A 21,349-nucleotide genomic window follows, 5' to 3' on the forward strand; every position below is an offset into this window, starting at 1 on the left:
CTGAGCCTCACTTCCCACCATGAGCAGATGCTCAGCCTTTGCCTGGAAGAACAGCGGCCACCAAGCCAGCAGGTGCGAGGGGGGCCACTTCCTCATCCCGGGACGCTTTTGAAGGACCCCGAGCTCGAGGCTGTGGGGCAGGATCCCGAGGCCCCGCCCTCTGGGGGTGAGGCTGGAGGCCCCAGGCGGGTGTGTGGCCGCATGGGGGCGAGCTAGCTGCACCTGTCTCACAGCACCGGGTTTTTTCTAACTCGGCAACGGTGGAAGGCTCTCTGGGCCCTGCTGGGACCTGCGTCCCAGGGGCGGGCAGTGTGCACGGGAGGCAACTGCCTTCGGGTTTCTCTTCCGGGAACCTGTGCTCCCACCTGCCCGCCCTCTGCACCTGGCAGACCCTGGATGCCCCGCCCCCAAGCCAACAGTGGTTTTGCTCTTCATTTGCAGGGGGTGCTGGGAGAGGGGGACCCGGCCCCCTGGGGCTGCCCTGGAGGGGATGGTGGGGGTCAGGGGTCAGGCCGGCTTAGGGACAGCATCCGATATGGCTCAGCAGTAAGCAGCAGCAGGAGTGACCGGCTGACCCAAGGAGGACGCTCAAAAAGGAGAGACCAGAGGGAGGTAGCAGGAGGGAGCGAGGATGAGCGGGAGGCCCAGGAGGGCCACAAGCTGGAGAGTGGGGCGCGTGCTTACGTTTTCTCTTGCCGCCAGCTCCTCTCTCTCGCTTCCTTTTGGTGGAAGGAAAGTGCTTCTGGATCAGAGACAGGAAGACGCCTCTGAAAGTGAGAACAGAACTTGTTCACTATGAGCACAGGTCCTGCTGTCCAGCCAGGAGACCCACGGCCCATAATGTCCTGTGCACGGTTTGTTCTGGGCAGCAGCCAGCACCAGGGGCCCTGTGGGCGGGTCCGAGGGAGAGGCTGGGCCTGGGTGGGAGGGGACAGAGCTGTGAGGACAGCGGGGTGGGGTCCTGAACCCCAAGCAGCGGGCGTGCAGCTGCAGGGGGCGCAGCTTAGCTGTGATGGCCTGAGCTGGGGCCGGGGCGATGGGGCTCCCACCACCGTCAGAGGGCCCTCGGCTCTGCCTCTGAGGGGCGAGGGGGCAGCCACAGCGGGCGCTCCCAGGGTCGGGGCAAGCGGAGTGGGTTGGAGGAGGTGCCAGGGCTTCCTGAACAAGGGAGGGAAGCCAGGCGGGGGGAGGGGCGGGCTGGGGCACCTTCCCAGCCCTGGGGAGAGAGGCCAAGAGCGTCAGAGACCCTGCAGGCCTGTCCCTAAAACCAGTGCAGTCCTCCTTGAAACAGCGCTGTCCCCACGTCGGGGGTGGGGGGTGCACCCACAACCCTTGTTCTGAAATCTCGGGACTCTCCGAGCCCTGGGGTCGCCCTGGTTAACTTTTCTGGCTCAGGAGCTGGGCCTGAGGTCACTAAGGGTGGGGCTGGCATCTGAGCAGGCACGCGGGGCTCCCGCCGGCCAGCCCACCCTGAGGCCGCCTCCCGGGGCTGGGGATTCTCGGTCGGCCCCCAGGGAGGCCCAGCGAGTGGGGCACCTGTTGGGACCACACAGTGAGGGGGTCCCGGGCCTGCCCGCCACCCCGCCCCATGGGCGGCACTCACTCGGCAGCTGAGACGAAGCAGTCGAGCTGCCCGTCCTTCTCGTCCAGCACCTCCCGGGTCCGCGCCTCGCCCGTGGACTGCAGCCCGATGACCACACACTGTGGGGGAGCAGGGCGGGGTGAGCTGGGCTCCGGGACCCCCCACCGGTCCTGAAGCGTGACCCAGAGGGGCCCACAAGGGAGCCCCAGGCCCCCTGCAGCAGGAAACCCGCAGTCTGCGCCTCGTCCCTCCCCTTGCGCCCTGCTGGCTGCAGGCCCCCAGCACGCCCAGATCCGCCCGGATCTGCAGGGCAGCCGACAGCGGCCTCAGGTCCCTGGACCCCCTTGCTCTTCTCTGCCCCGCAGGCCCGTCCCCCCCCAGCTCACCTTGTCCCGGGCCAGCTCCTCCCGGGCCAGCTCCACCAGGCGGTGCACCTTGGCGGCCACGCACAGGTACTTGAAGAAGCGCTGGTGGGCCGACCAGAACTGACCCCACAGGGACTTGCGTGACTCCAGGCCGATGCAGTCGGCCGCCTGCTGGAACACGCCCAGCGCCTCGGCCCACTGCAACGACAGGCCCGCTGAGCTCGCTGCCGCCCGCCCCCCGGGCCCACCCCACTGGGATTTGGGGCCGGGACACGGGGGTCTAAGCAGAGCAACACAGAAGTGCTGCCAATAACCAGAGTCAGAAGTATTCAAAAAAGAAAAAAAACCCCAGACAAGGACAACACAAAGAAGGAGAACTACAGGCCAATAAGGGTGATGAACATCGATGCGAAAATCCTCAACAGAACATTGGCAAATTGAACACAGAAATATGTTAAATGGATTAAAATACACCGTGAGCAAGCGGGATTTATTCCAGAGGTGCAGGGATGGTTCAACATCCACAAATCAATCAACGTGACACACCACATCAACAGAATGAGGAATAAAACCCACAGGATCATCTCAAGAGATGCAGAGAAAGCATTTGACAAGATCCAACAGCCATTTATGATAAAAACTTCTAGCAAAATGGGGACAGAAGGAAAGTACCTCAACATAATAAAGGCCATATATGACAAACCCACAGCCAACATCACACTCAGTGGGGAAAAACTGAGCACCGTCCCCTTGAGAACAGGAACGAGACAAGGGTGCCCACTCTCACCACTCTTATTCAACGCAGTACTGGAGGTTTTGGCCAGAGAAAGGAATAAAAGGAATCCAGATAGGAAGAGAAGAAGTGAAACTCTCGCTGGTTGCAGATGACATGATCTTATATACAGAAAACCCCAAAGAATCCATCAGAAAACTATTACAAATAATCAACGACAGTAAAGTTGCAGGATACAAAGTCGACTTCCAAAAATCAGTTGGTTTTCTGTACTCTAATAACAAACTAACAGAAAGAGAACTCAAGAATACAATCCCACTTACAATCACAACAAAAAGAATAAAATATCTAGAAGTAAATCTAACCCAAGAGGTGAAGGACCTATACACTGAAAGCTATAAGACATTATTGAAAAAATCGATAACGACATAAAGAGATGGAAAGATGTTCCATGCACATGGATCGGAAGAATAAACATAGTTAAAATGTCCACACTACCCAAAGCAATCTACAGATTCAACAGAATCCCAATCAGAATCCCAATGACATTCTTCATGGAAATAGAACAAAGAATCCTAAAATTCATATGGGGCAACAAAAGACCCCGAATTGCTAAGGCAATCCTGAGAAAGAAGAACAAAGCTGCAGGCATCACAATCCCTGACTTCAAAATGTACTTCAAAGCCACAGTGATCAAACCAGCATGGCACTGGGACAGAAACAGACACACAGATCAATGGAACAGAACTGAAAGCCCAGAAATAAAACAGCACATCTATGGACAGCTCACCTTCAACAAAGGTGCCAAGAACATACAATGGAGAAAAGAGAGTCTCTTCAACAAATGGTACCGGGAAAAGGGGACAGCCACATGCAAAAGAATGAAGGTAGACCATTTTCTCACACCGCACACAAAAATTAACTCAAAATGGATTCAAGACTTGAGAAGCTAAGACCTGAAGACATAAGACTTCTGAAAGAAAATATAGGCAGTACATTTTTTGACATCAGCCTTAAAAGGATCTTTTCCAATACCATGTCTACTCAGACAAGGGAGACAAAAGAAAAAATAAACAAGTGGGATTTCATCAGACTAAAGAGCTTCTGGAAGAGAAAGGAAACCAGGATCAAAATGGAAAAACAACCCACCAACTAGGAGAAAATATTTGCAAATCATATATCCAACAAGGGATTAATCTCCATAATATATAAAGAACTCACACAACTCAACAACAACAAAACAAGCTGATCAAAAAATGGGCAGAAAATATGAACAGACATTTTTCCAAAGAAGATACACAGATGGCCAATAAACACATGAAAAGATGTTCAGCATCACTGATCATCAGGGAAATGCAAATCGAAACTACACTAAGATACCACCTCATGCCTGTTAAAATGGCGATAATGGCTAAAACTAAAATTAACGAACGTTGGAGGGATGTGGAGAGAAGGGAACCCTCATCCACTGCTGGTGGGAATGCAAACTAATGCAGCCACTATGGAAAACAGTGTGAAGATTCCTCAAAAAAGTAAAAACAGAGCTACCATAGCCCCAGCCCTCCCACTACTGGGTATCGACCCAAACAACTTGAAATCAACAATCCAAAGTAACACATGCACACCTGTGTTCACCGCAGCATATTCACAACAGCCAAGACGTAGAAGCAACCCCAGTGCCCAATGACTGAGAACTGGATGAAGGAGATGTGGTGGATACATACGATGGAATACTACTCAGCCATAAAAAAAGACGAAATCGTCCCATTCTCAACAGCATGGATGGACCTTGAGGGAACTACGATAAGCCGACTAAGCCAGACTGAGAAAGACAAACACCCTATGATTTCACTCATACGTGGAAAATAAACAAACACACGGACAAAGAGAACAGATGAGTGGTCACCAGGGGAAGGGGGCTGGGGGTGGCCACAGGGGGTGAAGGGGAGCATTTATATTGGGACAGACAAGTAATAACGTTCAACTGAAATATCACAATGGTGTAAACTATTATGACATCGATAAAGAAAAAAAACCCCGAAACATGTGATGCTGGCGAGGCCACAGTGCAGGAGGCAGAGTGCTGAGGCCTCCAGAAAGGGGCAGGGAGCTGCACTGACCACCTCCCGCCAGCAGGCACTCGGCTCTGATACTTTAGACCAGGGGTCTGAACGGGGTGATCCTGCCCCCAGGGGACACTGGGCCATGTCTGGGGACATCTGTGGGTGTCACACTGGGGATGCTCCTGGCATCCAGTGGGTGGGGCCGGGGATGCTGCTCGACCCCCCACAGTGCCTAGGACGGCCCCCCAGAGATGGCCTGATATACCCAGTGCTGACGGGAAACCCTGTTCTGGTTTGAGCTCAGAGAACCATCTAGAACACCAGCAGGGCTGCTGCTCAGGGCTCGTCCTGTGTAGGTGCCACCTGACAGAGCCCAGGAGCCCGTCTACACATGGGGGGATGGTGAAGAGGACGGGACAAAGCCACAGGGAGGTGGACACTGACAACGGCCGTGTGCTAGGGGTCAGGACCTGGGGCACAGTGTTTGTGACGTGGCAGGAAGGGGAGGTGGCCGTCGTCTGCCTGCGTCATCAGTCACGTCAGAACCCCCGACTTGAATAGAACTGAGACGCTGTGCTCCCGCCAAAGCTCACGGCAGGCGGGCCCACCGCCGCCTCCCTTCCATGACCTGACCAGTCCCCGCGGCATCTTTAAGGACAGAGGAGAAACAAGCAGGTGTCCGTGCCCTCAGAGACCCCTGGCGCCCTGCTCACCAGCAGGGCCGCACGGTTGTAGACATGCTCAAAGGCCGGGTCCAGTGGGATCTCCTCGATGCGGAAGGTGACGCCAGAGAAGCTGAGCTGGCGAGCGATGTACATGCCGCTGACCTTCATGTCCATGGCCACGATCTCCATGGCGCCCACACCCCTGTGGACGGGGACAGGCCGCCTCAGCACTGGCCGGGACCTGCCCACCACAGGTGGGTCCCACCTGGCAATGAACTGACTCTGGGGAGGGGCTGACACCTGGGGCTGAGCCCTGGAGGACGAGAAAGGCTGGGTGCATGGAGACAGCACGTGCAAAGGCCCTGGGCTCTGATCCGCTGGGGCAGATTCTCACGTGGTGATCCCTCCAGTTGCTGGAGGAGTGTGAGCCAGGGTGCAGAGCAGGCACACCTGACACTAGGCCCTGGTGTGTGGCGAGCAGGGCCCTCCACGGGTCCCCTGCTGCGCCCCCTGCACGGGCAGGGGAGGGTGCCCACCTCTTCTCGATGGCGTGCAGAAACTCATCGAAGGTCCGGAAGGGCGTGCCCTCGCCCCAGATGCCCAGGCGGCTCATGTAGATCATGTTCTTGGGCTCAGAGGCACCTGGGAAGATTGGGGGTGGGGGGGCGGGCAGGGTGGCCGTCAGCTCCTCCAACTCAGTGAGGTCAGGGGGCCTTGGACACAGCCCCAGAAATGGCCCGAGGGTCAGGAATGGGGACCTGACGCTCTCAGGAAAGTGCCCACAGGTAGGTGTGCCGAGAAGCTGGAGCCAGCTGGCAGAGGGAGCCCCTGATGGGGCTGGCGTCCGCCTGAGAGAGCAACCTCTGCCTCGGGCCAGGTGGTACGGGCTGAAGACCAGCAAAGCCAATGGATGGCACGCCAGACGCCCAGAACAGCTGCACCAGTGCAGACATTGCTAATGGATGACGGCACGTGCAATGAGGCTTCCCTCCCTGCCCCTGACACACTGGACACGCCTCCAGGCTGCACCAGAGCAGACATCACTAATGGATGATGGCACATGCGATCGGGCACCCTCCCTGCCCTGGCTGCTGTCCTTAGAGACCAGCCATGACCCGTGCCCCCCACATGCCCTCACCTGTGGCGCTGGCGTAGACCACCCTGGCCAGGGGCAGCTTGTTCTGCAGGTCCAGCACGGCCTTGCCCATCTTGGTGGAGCTGGCGTTCTTGGCTTTGTGGCACTCATCAAACACGATCTGAGGCAGGCGTGGGTTAAGGACTGTTCTGGAAGGTGGGCCATCCCACAGGTCCTGACTCGATACCCCAGGCTGCCCCTTCCTGGTTGGGTGAACTCTGTGAAGCGCTGGGGGGTATGCGGCTATGGGGTGGGGGCCTCTGGGTGCCTCTGGGCCCCATGCGATACTGACGGAAACGTGGCACATGACGGCCTCGCCAGGACCTCGAAGACAACGCTGATGCACAGACGTGCACCAACACGCACCAGGACAAGGGGGCCTCTGGATAGGAGAGCCAGCCGTGACCACGTCCACCAGGAGCTGGGCACTGGGACCTGGGCTCGCTTGGCGTCACGGCTCACGGTTACACACGAACCTGTGCCGATCCCAGTTTAAAAACAACACCGAAGAAACAAATTGGAAATGTAGAAAGTGCTGGATGTTTTAAGGGGAAGACAGCACATTACAAACAAGTATACCTACTATGTATGAGGCTACCATGAAAACACGGCGTGTCCACACACACGCATGCACATACACCCGTGATGTGCGTGTAAAGGGCTGATGGAGGACGGCAGGCTGGGGCGGAGCGTGCAGCCCTCGGGACGCTAACTGCCGTCGTCTTCACGCACAGGGGGTGCCAAGTATCAGCCGCCCAGGACACACCCTGACCCCACTCTCCCTGTGGCCCACGGACGCTGTCATGCATAAGGCGAGCATCCCCCTGAAGAGTTGACCACAGAACGTGCCCTTGTGGACAGAAGAGACAGACAGGGCAGCGTCCCTCTTCTGACCTCTGACAGGGGCCAGGAGCAAGGGGGACTTCTGGAGAGCACGGGGGCCGGTCCCCCTTCTGGGAATGGCCTGGAGGAGACGGAGGGAAGGGGCCTCCCCGGACATGTCTGCTCATTCCTGTCTACAAGGAGAGAGGCTGGAGACCACTGGAGTGTCCCTGAGACAGGGGAATGGCCGTGTCGGGACAGAGCTGTGTGACACTCAGGGAAGTGCAAACCTGAGGGCTCAAGCGGGAAGGAGGAAATCGGTGTGAAATGGTACACACGGGACTGCCTGGGGCTCAGGAGGACGAACGTCCTGCACAGCCGCCCGCAGCACCATTGGGGCGCAGACCAGGGGCTCCACCGCGGGAACGAGGAGGCAGCCTCAGTGCCAAGGGGCAGAATCTAGTGACAGATAAAGGGGGCCCCCTCAGGCACCTGTGCAGACATCCCCCGGAGGAGCTGGGACCCCCCGCGCCTGCTGGGGGGACAGCCGGGGGAGACTGAGGAGTCTGCTTGCAGGGCATCAGAGGAGAGCGTGCCCTGCACCCCCAGTGCACTCAGACAGGAACCGAGCGGAGACGCTGTCCACTCCGCCCTGCTCTTCCGGGCTGCACTTTCCTACAGGTCGGCGGGAGCAGAACCAACCATCCACATTTTAGGGGAAAAGGAGGGAAGAGTGGAACCCCCCATCCTGGGTCTTCCTGCCACAGCTGGACAGGCCTGGGACGCGACACTGACTCCGGAGCACCGGCAGCCTTGCCTTGGGCAGAGCCGCCATCTGGGCCGCCTGGCCCGGCCTTCCCAGCCCACGGAGCCAGACCAGCTGGGGGCAGGGCCAGGAGGCCGGACGTGCTCTGCGCCCCTCCACCTCCGGCCCGCGGTGTCAAAGCCACCACCACGCGAGCCTGTGGTCACAGTCGGGCCCGCTGGAGCCAGGCGGCCCGACCAGACCGCCAGGGCAGATGACAGCGGTCACCGAGGGTGAGCCTACGGACCAGAACATTCCTCTGCCGGGAAGTCCTCCCGCGCCAGGGGGTGGAGCCCCCCGCCTTCTGTGGCTCCTTCCGCCTCCCGCCACACCCCGCCAGGTCGCCAGGATGCGACGCGAAGACCGCTCTGACCGCTCTCGCCCCGCCCTCCCTCCTCCGGCCCCTTCTCCCACAGGCCCCCCTCCCCTTGACGACGCCCCCATCCCACCTCCTCCAGCTCCCTCGGGCCCCCTGTAGCCCCTCCCCTGACCCCGCCCCTCCTCTCTATAGCCCCACCTCTTGGCCACGCCCCCTTACCCCACATCCTCCGGCTCCCTCCTCCACTCCTCCGCCCCCAATAGCTCCTCCCCTCACCCCTGCCCCACCCTTCCACCCCGCCCCCTCCTCCCTCGCCCCTCACCTTGACCACGCCCCCATCCCGCCTCCTCCAGCTCCCTCTCTCCTTCTCTGCACCCCGCCCCACCCTTCCACCCCGCCCCCTCCTCCCTCGCCCCTCACCTTGACCCGCCCCCATCCCGCCTCCTCCAGCTCCCTCTCTCCTCCTCTCGACCCCGCCCCACCTTTCTATCCCTCCCCCTCCTCCCCCCCTCGCCCCTCACCTTGACCACGCCCCCATCCCACCTCCTCCGCCTCCTCTCGACCCCGCCCCGCGTCCGCTCCCGCGGCAAGGATACGACGCCGTCGAAGGCCTCCCCGCACCACTCGAGGACCTGGCGGATGCGCGTGCGGTGCTGCCCGCCGGCCTGGCTCTCCCCGATCAGGGCGGAGTAGGTGGCGAACAGGACGCCCTCTGAGGTAGTGTTGTCGCCGTACTTGATCTGGGGGAGAAGAGGGCGTGGGTGCGCGCGGGGGACCCGGGGCAGGGGGGCGGCGGCGGGACGCGCACCCACCTTGCTGAGCGCGTGCACCGCGATGCCGTGGGCCTCGATGTCCCGCAGGTCGCGCTCCGCGTCGTACTTGAGGTCGTTGGAGACGCTGAACCTGCGGGGCGGGCGTGTCAGGGGCCGCTCCCGCCCCCCGCCCGGCTGCCCGCCCCCGGCCGCGCAGGGACGCACCACAGGGACTTTTTCCTGCCGCGCAGGAAGTTCTCCAGGATGATGCCGGCCACCGTGCGGCCCTTGCCCACGCCCGCGCCGTCGCCGATGAGGAAGCCGGCGCGCTGCCCGCCCGGGAGCAGGACCTCGTGTTGCTGTGGGATCGGGAAGAGGACGGGGTCAGGCCAGCGGGGCGCCTCTCCTGCTGGGACCTCGCGGGGGCCCCCTATGCAGGATGCAGACCCCCCCCAGGCGGGACGTCGACCGAGTGGGAGACGCCGGGGTCACCTGGCACGCGTAGGTGATGGCCTCCAGCTGCAGGGCGGACAGGGCCCCGCTGTCCGAGGCAGGCAGGGCGAGCGTGTAGGTGATGTCCGGCGGCGGGACGCTGGACAACGTGCTGGTCTCCACCACACGGTCTGGGTGCTGCTTCCCGATCTTGGCTGGAAGGGCGTGGCCAGGGACACGTTAGGGGCTCGGGCGGGGCAGGCCAGGGGCGTGACCAGGGTCAGATCAGGGGCGAGGTCCAGGGCAAGCTGGGGGCGTGGTCGGGGGGCGGGCGGGGGGTGGGGGGGGAGTGATCGAGGGGGCTGATCAGGGGCGCGGGCCAGGGTCTCAGGGTCTGCTCGGCGGGATGGGGGTCGCTCTCAGAAGGCGGAGGGGCCCGTCAGTGCCTGGCGCAAAGGAGTGGGGTCAGACCCCTGCAATCCTCTCTGGGGGAGGGATACAGCCTCACTTTCCATCACACCCTCTCCGGTTTTGCTTTGCGACAGGTGGATTGACAGGTGGATTACGACCACGATTGCAGAACCACCCCTGGCCCGCCCACAGCTCCCAGCCTGCCTCCGCTGGGACCAGGGAACCCGGAACCCCAGGCGCAGCAGGGCAGTGCAGCCAAAAGTGGTCAGGGCTAAGGGCTCCCCAGGGAGGGCACGCTCACACTTGGTGGGCACGTAGTCGGCGTAGGTCTCTGTGTGGCCCAGCTCCTCCGCCTCCTCCTCCTCGGCTTCGTCCTCCTCCTCGGGCTGACTCTGAGACTGAAGGCCATGCTATCATGCCGGGGACAGTCCTGTCCCCCCCAGCATGGCCAGCCCGCCCCAAGGGGCAGGGGCCTGGCCCACCAGCCAGCCCAGTGATGGGGGTGGTGGGGAGAGGGCCTGTTTGTTCCCTGCAGTGTGGTTCCTCCCGGAGGCCTCAGTTTCCCCATCTGTAAAATGGGCAACCCATGGCCTGGCGCATGGCAGGAACCTGAGTGTGAATGGCCGTCCTTAGTCCCCAGGAGGAGGAAGCAGGGCTGGGGAAGGGGCCTGGCTCACCTGGTAGCTGCCGAGGACTGAGGTGCTGGAGAGGGAAGACACGGGGTTGTCGAGGCCCGGAAACGACCCACTGGGCAGGAACAACTGGAGGGGAGATGAAGGGGAAAGGGGCCATCAGCCCACAGGCTGGACGTGGGGAGGACGTGCCTCGATGGGACCTCGGCCCAGCCTCCAGGAGGCTCTCCACACCGTCCTTGCACCACTCGTGGGCCCAGCTGCCCACTCAGTTCTGGTGAATGACAAGCCCGGGACAGGACTGCATGGGGCCTGGTGGCCGAGACCCTCTGTGTGCCAAGCTGCGGGCACTGGGGAGCATGTTGGGACCCTCGGGGGTGGAACAAGAGCCAGCAGGACCGTCCCAAGGGCAGGCAGGTGGGCCTGGGGCCCTGTGGACTGGGCCACTTGGCCTGTGACCCTGACGGGTGGCCACCACACCGTGTCTCTCACTGACACGGAGCCCAATTCACGTGGCAGATGGGCCGAAGGGCAGGCCCTGTGTTCCCTCCCACCCCCCGTGGATGGGAGCCCCCAGGGCTGGCGGCTCCTCTGTGAGGCGAAGTGGCTGGAACCCCCCGTTGCACAGATGACCGAAGCAGGGACGTGCCCAGTCCTGGGGAGACTGATGGCCTAAGAGTCTCGACCTGGAGCCAGGGCGGCCAGAGCCGGGGGACAAGCCCTGCCCGGGGTCTCGGAATCAACGTGGCAAACAGATAGGCCGGAACTGGAGACCAAAACCCACAGGGAATGAGTCACGTGCGCGTCCTGGCCCACGACCTGCGCCCAGGGCCTGCGAGATTCCAAAGCACGCTCGCTCTTAAAAAATGTAAATCGTGAGAGCAACGTGGCCACCCTAAATAGCTCCACTGTGAAAAAAACAGAAATGGAGAAATCCCCCCAGACCCCATGCCCACGCGGACCCCGCCGTCCCGACCGGGGACCGTGCCTGAGCTTGCCCAGCGCATGTGTGTCACAGACGGTCTCAGGGGTGACAAGGGTCCCCAGGGAGCTCAGTCACATGATGACCAACTGAGCTCTTACAATTCAGAAGTTTAAGAACACGGCCAGCTTTCTCCAAGAGAAAATAAAATGGGAGTGAGGTGCGGGAAGGTCAGGGACCTGCGCTCAGTTCCTTCTTGTTTTTGTTTTTAAATTGACACAAACAAACACACACGGAGGCCGGTTCCGGGAAGGCTGACTCAGGGTTCCTGGGGGCGGGCAGCGTTGGGTTTCAGACGCCCGCGGCCGCCGGGGCCTCCCGTTCCCCATGATGGGCTGGAGCAGGGGGTGCCCTGGAGACGTGGGCAGTGCTGCTGCCCCGCTGGGCCCCTGCGCCAGGATGGGGATGGGCCTGGGTGGCCTGCCGAGGCTGCCGAGGGCGGGGACTGTGCGGGCTGCTCTGGGCACCTGTCCCCCTGCCGGCCCTACCCCTCCTAGGCCCATCTGTCCTGCTGTCCTGTCACAGACTCCTCCTGTGGGCTCCTGGGGCCCAAGGGTGCCGAGGACCCTCCCGATGACTGGGCAGGGTGGCCCGCCAGCGTCTACCAGCGTGCGGGCTCCACTCAGGGCCGGCTGGAAGGGCTGCCCCTCTCTCCCAGCAGAGGACCCTGGAGAGGCCTGGATGGGGTGGGGCTCCCTGGCCTGGCCTTGGGCCCTGCCTCCCTCCCTGGACACCCCCACTGCCCAGTCCTGGAGTCTGGGCCTGGCGCACCCATGGCCTGCTCGCACCTGGGACCCCTCTGGGCCGGCCTCACCTCACCCTGGGCCCGGCCACCTCCTGTGTCCCCCCTGCTCCTCCCCCGCCCACATCCTTCAGGAGGAGCAGCAGAGATGCTGCCCCGTGCTTTAGCCCCTGCAGGAAGCTGGCGAGGCGCTGCTCGCTGAGCTGAGAAACAGGTCTACCCCCGCCTGACCTGGGACTCATTCCGCCAGCCTCACCCTCTGGGCTCCCACCTGGCCAGGCACACGGCCCCGTGGCCGCAGAGCCCACAGAGCTTGCTCCTGCCACACGGCCTGGCTGCCGCTGCTGCCTCCAGCCCTCAGCCCAATGCGGCATCTACAGCCCACCGGCTCCATCCCATCACGTGACCTCCGCTCCTCAAGCCCAGGGCCACCCCCTCGGTCTGTAGATATTCAGAGCCACAGCACTGTCTGTGGGGGACCGGCCTGGCACTGTGGGGTGTGAGCAGCATCCTGGGCCCCCACCCACTTGACACCAGCACCCCCTAAATGTCCCCAGGCATCGCCCAGCGTCCCCCGGAGGCAGAGCGAGAACCAGTGCTGGAAATGGCTTTTTGCTCATCTCCTGGTGAACCCTGGCTCCCCGCAGGGCAGGGGACGGCTGGGGCCCAGCACAGAGCAGGACGTGGAGGTCCAGCCACCGGAGGCAGCGAGAGGACCTTCTGCAGGAGGAGGGGTGAGGAGACGGGTGCAGGAGCTCCTCCCACCCAGCCCTGCATTTCCTGGGCCGCACAGGGAGCGTGACGATTCTCAACTGACCATCTCGTCGGTGTCTGTCAACAGCCCGGACCTGCACCCAGCCTGAGGACGGGGCCCAAGGCCGGCTGCCGGCACGGAGGCTGAGGGGTGTGCGCACCTTGTCGTGGGCGGAGGGGCCAGTGTTCACGTCCCAGATGGTGGGCACCTGGCTGAGGCTGTCGGCAGGCAGGAAGTCGTGAGTGTCTGCGATGTCGGAGAGGGAGTCCACGGACGAGGAGAAGATGGAGGCGTTGGAGAGGTCATCGAGGTACGAGGAGTCCTGCAAGACAGGCCGGGTGAGGAGGTGCCCAGAGAGCGTCCACACGCGGGGGGTGCACAGAGCCTGTCCACCCACACGCTGGAACACGATGCAGCCGTGACGAGGAGCGAGGCCCTGACACAGCCGCACGTGGACGGACCTGAACACATGACACTCAGAGAAAGAAGCAGACACAGAAGGACACACGGCGTGTGACCCCATTGACGTGAAACGTCCAGAACAGGCAGATCCACAGACAGAGAGTGGGTTCGTGGGTGCCGGGGGTAGGGGTTGGCTGATGGGAACGGGGCCTCTCTTTGGCGTGATGGAATGTTCTGGAACTAGATAGAGGTGGTACATGCATTACTCTGAACAGACTGAGAATACTGAATTCTGCACTTTAAGTGGGTGAGTCGCACGGTACCTGACTGCATGTCGACAAAGGTGTTTAATCAATAAAGGAAAAAAGCAGGGCTGAGAGCGCAGAGCCCGCGCGGGCAGCAGCGGGAGGCAGTGGCGCACTGGAGGGCTGTCAGGAGGTGGGAGCAAGGCAGGGGGCCCCCGTCCTGCCCTGCCTCCCCGGGTCATACACAACGTGAGCTTGTGTGCACCTAGCCTGCACTAGATGGGGGGAACAGACAGGAACCGGCCCCTCAGGGCTCCCGGACCAGTGGGGAATGAAACCCCAGCCAGAGTCCCCGGCAGCGCCCCCTGGGTCGGGGTGCCCACGCTGCCCACCGCCTGGAAGGCAGTGGGTGCCTACTTTGCAGACAGGTACCCTGAGCGCCCCGGAGCTGGGGAAGGTGCAGCAGCCCTCAGCGGCCCCCCACAGGGAGGGTGACCCCCACAGGGGGAGCCCCCAAGGCTCTCCCAGCCTGACTGCTGTGGGCAGAGCCGGCCCAGCCGTGGCTACAGAGAGCTGGGTCAGTTGACATTTGGCCCCGACACATTTCAGGTCAGTGGGCGGGAGCAGTTCCCAAGCAGGGCAGTGGCCGGTGGGGACGGCAGACGCCACACAGAGGAGCAGTGGAGGGGCGCCCTCCGGGAGCCCCCAGACCCTGTGCACCATGACCGTGTCAGCCATGTGGGCCCGTTAACGGGCCATGGCCGGGCAGCAGGGGCGCCGGGGGCACGTGTCCCACTAACCAGCGGGGAAGGCCAGGAGGGCAGACGGGGCTGACTGGCAGGTGTCTCAGGGCCCTAGGGCTCATTGGTGGACTCTGGGGAGCCGGGGGACGCCTGGGCCCAGAGCCCAGCCTGATGTGCCCACTCAGGCCTCGAGGCCACTGCTGAGCTGGCTTCTGGGGGCAGAGGGCAGATCACTGAGAACAAGTCCCCGGCCCGGCCTGTGCCAGGCCTGCCCCACGCCCCCCGTGAGTCCCCTCCCATCGATCTGTGTCAGAATCAGATCCCTATTCCTGGGGTGGGAGGCTGGCTCCAGGTGACACCATCCAGCTTCCCAGGGCTCTGTGCTCAGACACCGGCGCACATGGGGGTGGGGGGATGGGACCAGGCCCACCCAGCAGCCTCCCTGGGGTTGGCTGGATGCAGGAGCCTCGGTCTGCCCATCCACGGGCTAGGGTCAGTCCTGGTGCTGGCCGGGGGTCAGGGGCCATGTGGGAAAGACCACTCTTGGCCAAGTCAGCTGGTATGAGGCTGGGGGCTTTGATAGGATGCCTCCCACCGGCCCCAGGATGCCTTGGCCACCCGTGCAGGGGAAGGGGGTGACCGCTCACTTCTGTGGGGTGCAAGGAGAGAGCTCTGACCACAGGCCTCTCCTCGCCCCTGCCCCTGGCTCCATCCAGCACAGAACCCGGGGGCACACCCCAGCCTCCCCACCACAACTCCAGCCGGCAGGGCCCAGCGGTGTCCTGGGCAAGTCCAGGCGAGGAGGTGAGGCCTGCAGCTGCCCAATCGGGAGACAGATGGCAGCTGGCAGGACCGGCTTGGGCACGGGTGGCCTGGGAAGGTTTATGAAGCCCCACCCCTAAGCTCAAGACAGACGCAGGAGGGCACGCCAGCCCCAGGAGCAGAAGGGGTGCACCATGACATACCTCGGGGCACCCGGCACCCTCACACGAGAGCGACAACTGGCCAGAGCAGCCTTCTTGGGGGGAAACTGAGGCAGCGGTGTGCAGGTCTGGCCCTGCCTACCCTGAGGCTTGCTCTCTGCCTGCTGGGACCTCCTCTGGGCTCCACCCCATCCGAGGGCAGCTGGGGTCCAAGGTGGCCCGGCCTGAGTATAGTGGACGATGCCAGGAAAGGCCAGGTCACGGAAGCCAGCCACCTGGCCCCCCGTGAAGTGATGGAGCAGAGACCCCAGAGATCCCTGCAGGCAGGCCAGGTGGGGTCTGGGTACAGGGGAGGTGGCCGCATGTGTCTGCAGAATCCCTCTGGGGCCACATCTGAGTGTGGCCTTCCCAGTGGGCGCCACCCGAGCCTGTGTGACAACAGCCCCCGGGGCCGTCAAGTTGGAGGCCCTGCTTCCCAAGGGCCCAACAGTCACCACATGGTGGGCAGGACCGCGGGGTCCAGCCCTGACAAGGGCAGAGGAGGAGGACCAGCAAAGGGCGCTGCTCAGAGTACCCCACCCTCTGTAAGGGCTGCACACGGTGGGCCTTCCCGAGGACGGTGCAGAGGGGGGACCCCAACGTAGGGGCCCGAGCAGCCCCCCCCAGGAGGTCAGGGACCCCCAGCAGCGAGGAGCCACGTGGACGGCAGGGCACATACCCCGGAGGTCTTCCTCCCGATAACCTATTGCCCTTCAGTGGGTCCCGAGAAAACAGGAGATGGACCCCAGGGAGGGCGTCCTGCCCACTCCTGCCCAGTGCCTCTTCCGATGGCCCTGGGCGCCCATGCGAGGGACGTCACAGGAACCGTCCTGGCCCAGAGAGGACTGAGGAGCCGTGGTGCCTGCGTGCCACATGGGGTCCCAATGGGGTCCCAGGACAGGGGAGGACCCCAGGAGAACACAGGAGTGCGACGAAAGTGGGGCCCTGGGTTCACGAAATGCACCAGCCCCGGCTCAGCGCCAGGAGCACGTCCGGCTCCAGCGTGCGGCGTGAGCAACGGGGGGCTCTGAGCCGCCTTCCCGCCGTCTCCGTGACTCCTGAACTCCTCTGAGACAAAGCCTGTTTAAAAAGTGGGGGCTCTCTCCTCACCCTGTGGACACTGCACCCACCAGATGCCCTGACCAACCGGCCAGTGAGAATCGAGAGGTGAGGGGAGGTGGGGCCGCACGTGGCCACCGGGGGTCAGGGGGAGGTGGGGTTCCCAGGGGTCCCTCCCAGCTCACCCCTGTGTGGGTGGGGGTGAGAGTGGACCCTGCCTCACAGGCTGCCGGCCCGCCTGCGTGGGGCCCTGACGCCCAGCAGCCCTCCAAGGTACGCCCAGCCCAGATCGCCCCCCAGGGCCCCCACCCCAAGTGCCTCCTCCCAGGACCACAAGCCCCCACCTGGCTCCTTCCATGCAGCCCCCGAGTGGACAGGGAGCTGGCTGGCACCCCTGACAGTTCTGAGGGACCAGGAGGGCATGGTGTCACCAGCTGCTGTGCCCGTATCTCCAGCATTTCGGGGGTCCCTGGACCAGGCGAGGAGCTGGCGGGACCCCGTGGAGCTGCCCATGCAGTAGCCCTGCGGCCTCAACCAAGTGGGACGGATGGTCCCCCAAGATGTGGCTCTGGGCCTCCCCCGTGGGGCTTCAGATGCTCAGCACCCCTCTCGGCCCGGGAAGCCGACCCCAGACACCCTGCACAGACGGGTTTTCTCACCGCGGGCAGCTGGACGCCCGCCTGGGTCCGTGGGAGCCCACAGAGGGACGGGACCTGTTCCCACCTGTCAGCCAGAGCCAACCACAAAGGCGCCCCCCCACCTCGCACGGCGACTCTGAGGACACCGAGAGCCCACAAGACACTCAAAGTCCCGACGCTCCCAGGAGCCTCGGGGCAGGAACAATGGGGGGGGCGGCAAGACGTGCGGGGGGGGTGCGGCATGTGGCTGTCCCCTCCCGCCACAACAAGCACTTTCGTTTTGAGGCCGTCCTCCTGGGCCGTCCCACAAGCCCAGGGTCCCCACATCACTCGCTGCCAGAAAGCAGGCGGGAGCAGGGCGGAGAGGAGGGGGCCCCAGCTCGGTGGGTCCCAGCAGTTCCACAGGTGGAGCCAGGGGGCCGGGTCCCGCCCCCCAGAGCCGGAGCCGGCGCCGAGCAGAGCGGCCGGCGCGTTACCTTGTTGAGAGCCGCGAACTGCAGCCAGAGCTGCAGCTGGGACATGGCGTGGCCGCCGGGTGTCCTGGCTGGCGGCGGGAGCGGCTCCCGCATGACCGCGGCCGGCGGCGGAAGCTCGCTCTCAGCCCAGCTGCATTTACATGTTGGTTTAGTCACCCCGGGCGCCGACTTCCCCTCAGGCCGGCTGACTTTCAGGAAATGATGCCTGCCTGGTAAGTCAGGGCGATTCCTGGCAGAGCGCGGAGAATTACTGTACGGGGCGGAATCTAGCCACAGACGGCTGTCAACAACGCCGCCCGCCTGCCCGCCCCCCACAGGCGCACCCCGCCGGCCAGCCCCCCGAGGCTGTGGCCAGACCCCTGCAGGCACTTGAGGGCCTGGCTGGGAGGCCCAGGCAGGCTCCTCCCGGCCCTGGCCTCGGTTTCCCCAGACTGCTGGTGCACTGGGTTCTGCTCACCTGCCCCCCTTGCCAGCTAAGCTGGGCAGGGACCCGCAGCTGGTCCCCGTGTACCCACAACCGTGACTCTAAGGGGCACAGGCCCCTGCGTCACAGAGAGGAAACAGGTCCAGCCCACCCCTCCACCTCCCACGCCCCCCAGGCCCAGCCTGCAGCTCCTGAGCCTGGACCCGAGGCCAACACCGGCCTCCCGGGGCTCACCCCAGGGCCTTTGCCCATGCTGTGCCCCCATCTGGAGGGTTCCCACCCTGCTCCTTCTCCTGGAGCCCTGCCAAGGGACCGGGTGTCCCTGGAGGCCCTGTTCTTCCCCTCCCCGCCTGCTCGGTGACCCTCAGCTCAGTACAGAGGGCGGGTAGCAGGCAGGGCTGGTGGGTGTGGCACAGACACCCGTCCCTCAGGAAACAACTGTTCGTTGCAGAACACCTGCTTTCAGGGACGGCTCTGACGTCGGGGCCGTCACTCAGCCGCAAGGAGGGGCTGGCAGGCGTGCCTCCCTGCTCCTGCCCAGCAGTCATGGGCGCACACGGGAACGCGTGGTCGTGGGGTCCGACACGGCAGACGCAAGGAGGCCACCCTGGCAGCCCCCGCCCTGTCCCCACCCACAGCCATGGGGCAACACAAACCCCCACAAGGGAGCGATTGCGGCTGAACACCCTGCCATGACGCAGCCGCTATGGCTGGGTCACCAAGCCAGACAAAGACAGCGTGGGGACCACAGGGAGACGCGCGCAGACCCCAGCTGACCCTGTCCACACACGCTGGGGCCCGGCTCAGACCCGGGAGCCAGTGCTGGAGGATCGAGGAGGTGGAACAGGGGGCGGGCGGTCTCCCTGGGACGGTCGGCAGGTGCTCAGGAAGCTCAGTGGTCACCACGGCCTGCAATTCCGCTCCCAGGCATGCGCCCGCCAGAAACGCACACGTGTCCACATGGACCTGCACACAGACCTGCACACGTGCACCACCGTGGCACAATGCACAACAGCCAGACACAACCCCAGTGTCCATCGACAGGTGAATGGATCCACACACGTGTCCCCCCACACGCTGGAATATGACACAGCCGTGAAGAGGAGCGAGGCCCTGACACAGCTGCACATGGATGGACCTGAACACACGACGCTCAGGGAGAGAAGCAGACACAGAAGGACACACGGCGTGTGACCCCATGGACATGAAACGTCCAGAACAGGCCGATCCACAAACAGAGAGCGGGCTCGTGGGGGCCAGGGGCTGGGGAGGGGGTGGGGCTGATGCTGATGGGGCAGGGTTTCTTCTAGGGTGATGGAATATTCTGGAATTACATAAAGGTGATGAATACACAGCTTTGAAAATACTTTAAAATGGTGAATTTTAAAATATGCAAACTTAACCTCAACTTCAGAAAGAACTACTAGAAACTGAAATGAAAAGAAGACGTACAAAGCATAAACACAAACATGTTACTAGATTTAAGTGACGTAAGATTTGCAAGTTGCCAGCAAAGTTTCTAAACTGTGTCTGGCCCCCATATCTCGTCACCAGACAGCTGGCCAACCGGCAAGGTGACACTGAGGAGACGGGGAAGCCAGGGGATGGCTGGGGGTCCCACGACAAGGAGAGGCCCCGCCTGGGGGTCCTTACCCGCTGGGCACCCGGCCACCTCGCCCGCCTGCCGCCCAGCCTGCCGACAGCTGTGCCCACCCTGGCGGCCACGGGCCATGGGTCTGCGATGGGACTGGACAGGGGTGGAGGGGCTGAACCGGGTCCGGGCAGAGGCCCCAGGAGAGGTCAAACTCGGTGACCCCCAGGATGTGGCTCTGTCCCTGTCTGGCTGTCTGAGCTGGGGGGCTGCCCTGCTGGCGGGACCCTCTCTGGCCCCCGGGCTGCCCCTCCGCCGTGTGGCCAGGTTGGGCACAGAGGGGCTCTCTGGGGCTCTCGCCGCCTGGCTGTCCCCACCTGCCTCGGCCCGCTTCTCCCGCATCTAATGACCCGCCCCCCAAGCATAGTTAGGGCTCAGCCCCATTGGCCAGCCCACACGGCCAGCCTGGCCAGCCCTGAGGTGCAGCAAAGGAGACTGAGGCCAAGGGAGGGGTGGGCAGCACGCACCGGCAGACGGGTGGGAGGGCATGGCACGGCCCTCAGGCTCACCTCGCTGCTAGAATGTTCCCGCTCTGAAAGCTTGAACTATGCCCCTCAAAACGACACGTTCGAGGCCTGACCTCTGAGACCTGTGAAGGAATCTCGTCTGGAGACGAGGTCTTTGCGGACGGGTCGTTAAGATGAGGTCATGCTGGAGCGGGGCGGCCCCACTGCAATGACTGGTGTCCTTACAGAAAGAGGGACATTTGGACACAGAAGAGCAAGTGACGACAGGGGAGGGGGGGGTGACGCAGCCACAAGCCAAGGACGCCTGGAGCCCCAGAGCCGGAAGAGGCAGGAAGGACCCTCCCCTGGAGCCTGCAGAGGGAGCGCGGCCCTGCGCCCCTTGACCTGGGACTTCCAGAACCATGAGGGGCACATCTCTGTGGTTTGAGCCACCCGGTGGGTGGCGCCGTGTTGGGGTGGCCCCGGGACGCTCATTTGGCTGCCCAGCGGCCCGAGCCGGCACAGCCAGGAGGGCCGGAGCCCTCGTTCAGTGGGACCCTGACGCAGGGCTTGCTGCAGGGTCCCCTCTAGGAGAACCTGCTCTGGGGCAGCTGGCGGCCCCCTGAACCCTCCCCACCTCCTTGTCCCTGGTTCCCGGTGCCTCAGTTTCCCTGCAGAGACCCCCCCACCACCACCCACCCGAGACACCCACGCCCCTGCTCCTACTGGGCCTCAGCGCAGACCACAGCACGAGGGGCCTGTGCCCCTGCGAACCCAGGGCCTCCTGTGAGGAGGAGCTCGCGCCTGCTCCCGCCAGTGCCAGTAACTACTGGGAACCCGCTGGCGGGGGCGCCGAGGCCTCTGATCCCGCGAATCCATCTGCAGAGCAGTCGATGCCGCCCGCCCCTCGCCGGTGGGGAGCTGCCGAGAGTTTGCAAAGCACTTTTCTGGGCTGTGACCTCATCCTGGCTTCCCAGAAGCCCTGGGCTGGCAAATGGAAAGCGTCCTTATGGGTGGACGCAGGGCCCGGTGGAGATGCCTGGAGGGGACCCTCGGGGTGGACACCCGCCCTGCTGGTTGTGTGAAGGGGGCTCGGCGCGTGGGAGAGA

At 63.3% G+C, this 21,349-nt stretch overlaps 1 protein-coding gene and 1 long non-coding RNA gene across 8 annotated transcripts in view; one reads left to right on the top strand and one right to left on the bottom strand.

Moving 5' to 3' along the window:
* Positions 1-21,349, bottom strand: part of SBNO2 (strawberry notch homolog 2) — a 56,552-nt gene that overhangs the window by 6,268 nt on the left and 28,935 nt on the right. For 5 of the 7 annotated variants that reach the window (XM_070622218.1, XM_070622222.1, XM_070622217.1 and 2 more), the window contains exons 5-17: positions 13,355-13,516; positions 10,762-10,845; positions 10,386-10,482; positions 9,734-9,888; positions 9,467-9,600; positions 9,302-9,392; positions 9,086-9,229; positions 6,547-6,664; positions 5,945-6,050; positions 5,457-5,610; positions 1,969-2,145; positions 1,604-1,701; positions 685-767 (exon numbers count right to left, since the gene is read on the bottom strand). In XM_070622218.1, the coding sequence (XP_070478319.1) occupies positions 685-767; positions 1,604-1,701; positions 1,969-2,145; positions 5,457-5,610; positions 5,945-6,050; positions 6,547-6,664; positions 9,086-9,229; positions 9,302-9,392; positions 9,467-9,600; positions 9,734-9,888; positions 10,386-10,482; positions 10,762-10,845; positions 13,355-13,516 (1,603 nt within the window). Of the gene's footprint in view, positions 1-684; positions 768-1,603; positions 1,702-1,968; positions 2,146-5,456; positions 5,611-5,944; positions 6,051-6,546; positions 6,665-9,085; positions 9,230-9,301; positions 9,393-9,466; positions 9,601-9,733; positions 9,889-10,385; positions 10,483-10,761; positions 10,846-13,354; positions 13,517-17,719; positions 17,855-21,349 lie in introns of those variants that run through there. The other 2 variants (XM_070622223.1, XM_070622224.1) reach the window with 1 other exon arrangement.
* Positions 17,833-19,509, top strand: LOC139083748 (uncharacterized). The gene is made up of 2 exons (XR_011540649.1): positions 17,833-17,931; positions 19,071-19,509. It is a non-coding gene; the product is annotated as an uncharacterized lncRNA (long non-coding RNA).

Source organism: Equus przewalskii, chromosome 6 (genome assembly GCF_037783145.1).
Source record: "Equus przewalskii isolate Varuska chromosome 6, EquPr2, whole genome shotgun sequence".
Taxonomy (NCBI): Eukaryota; Metazoa; Chordata; class Mammalia; order Perissodactyla; family Equidae; genus Equus; species Equus przewalskii.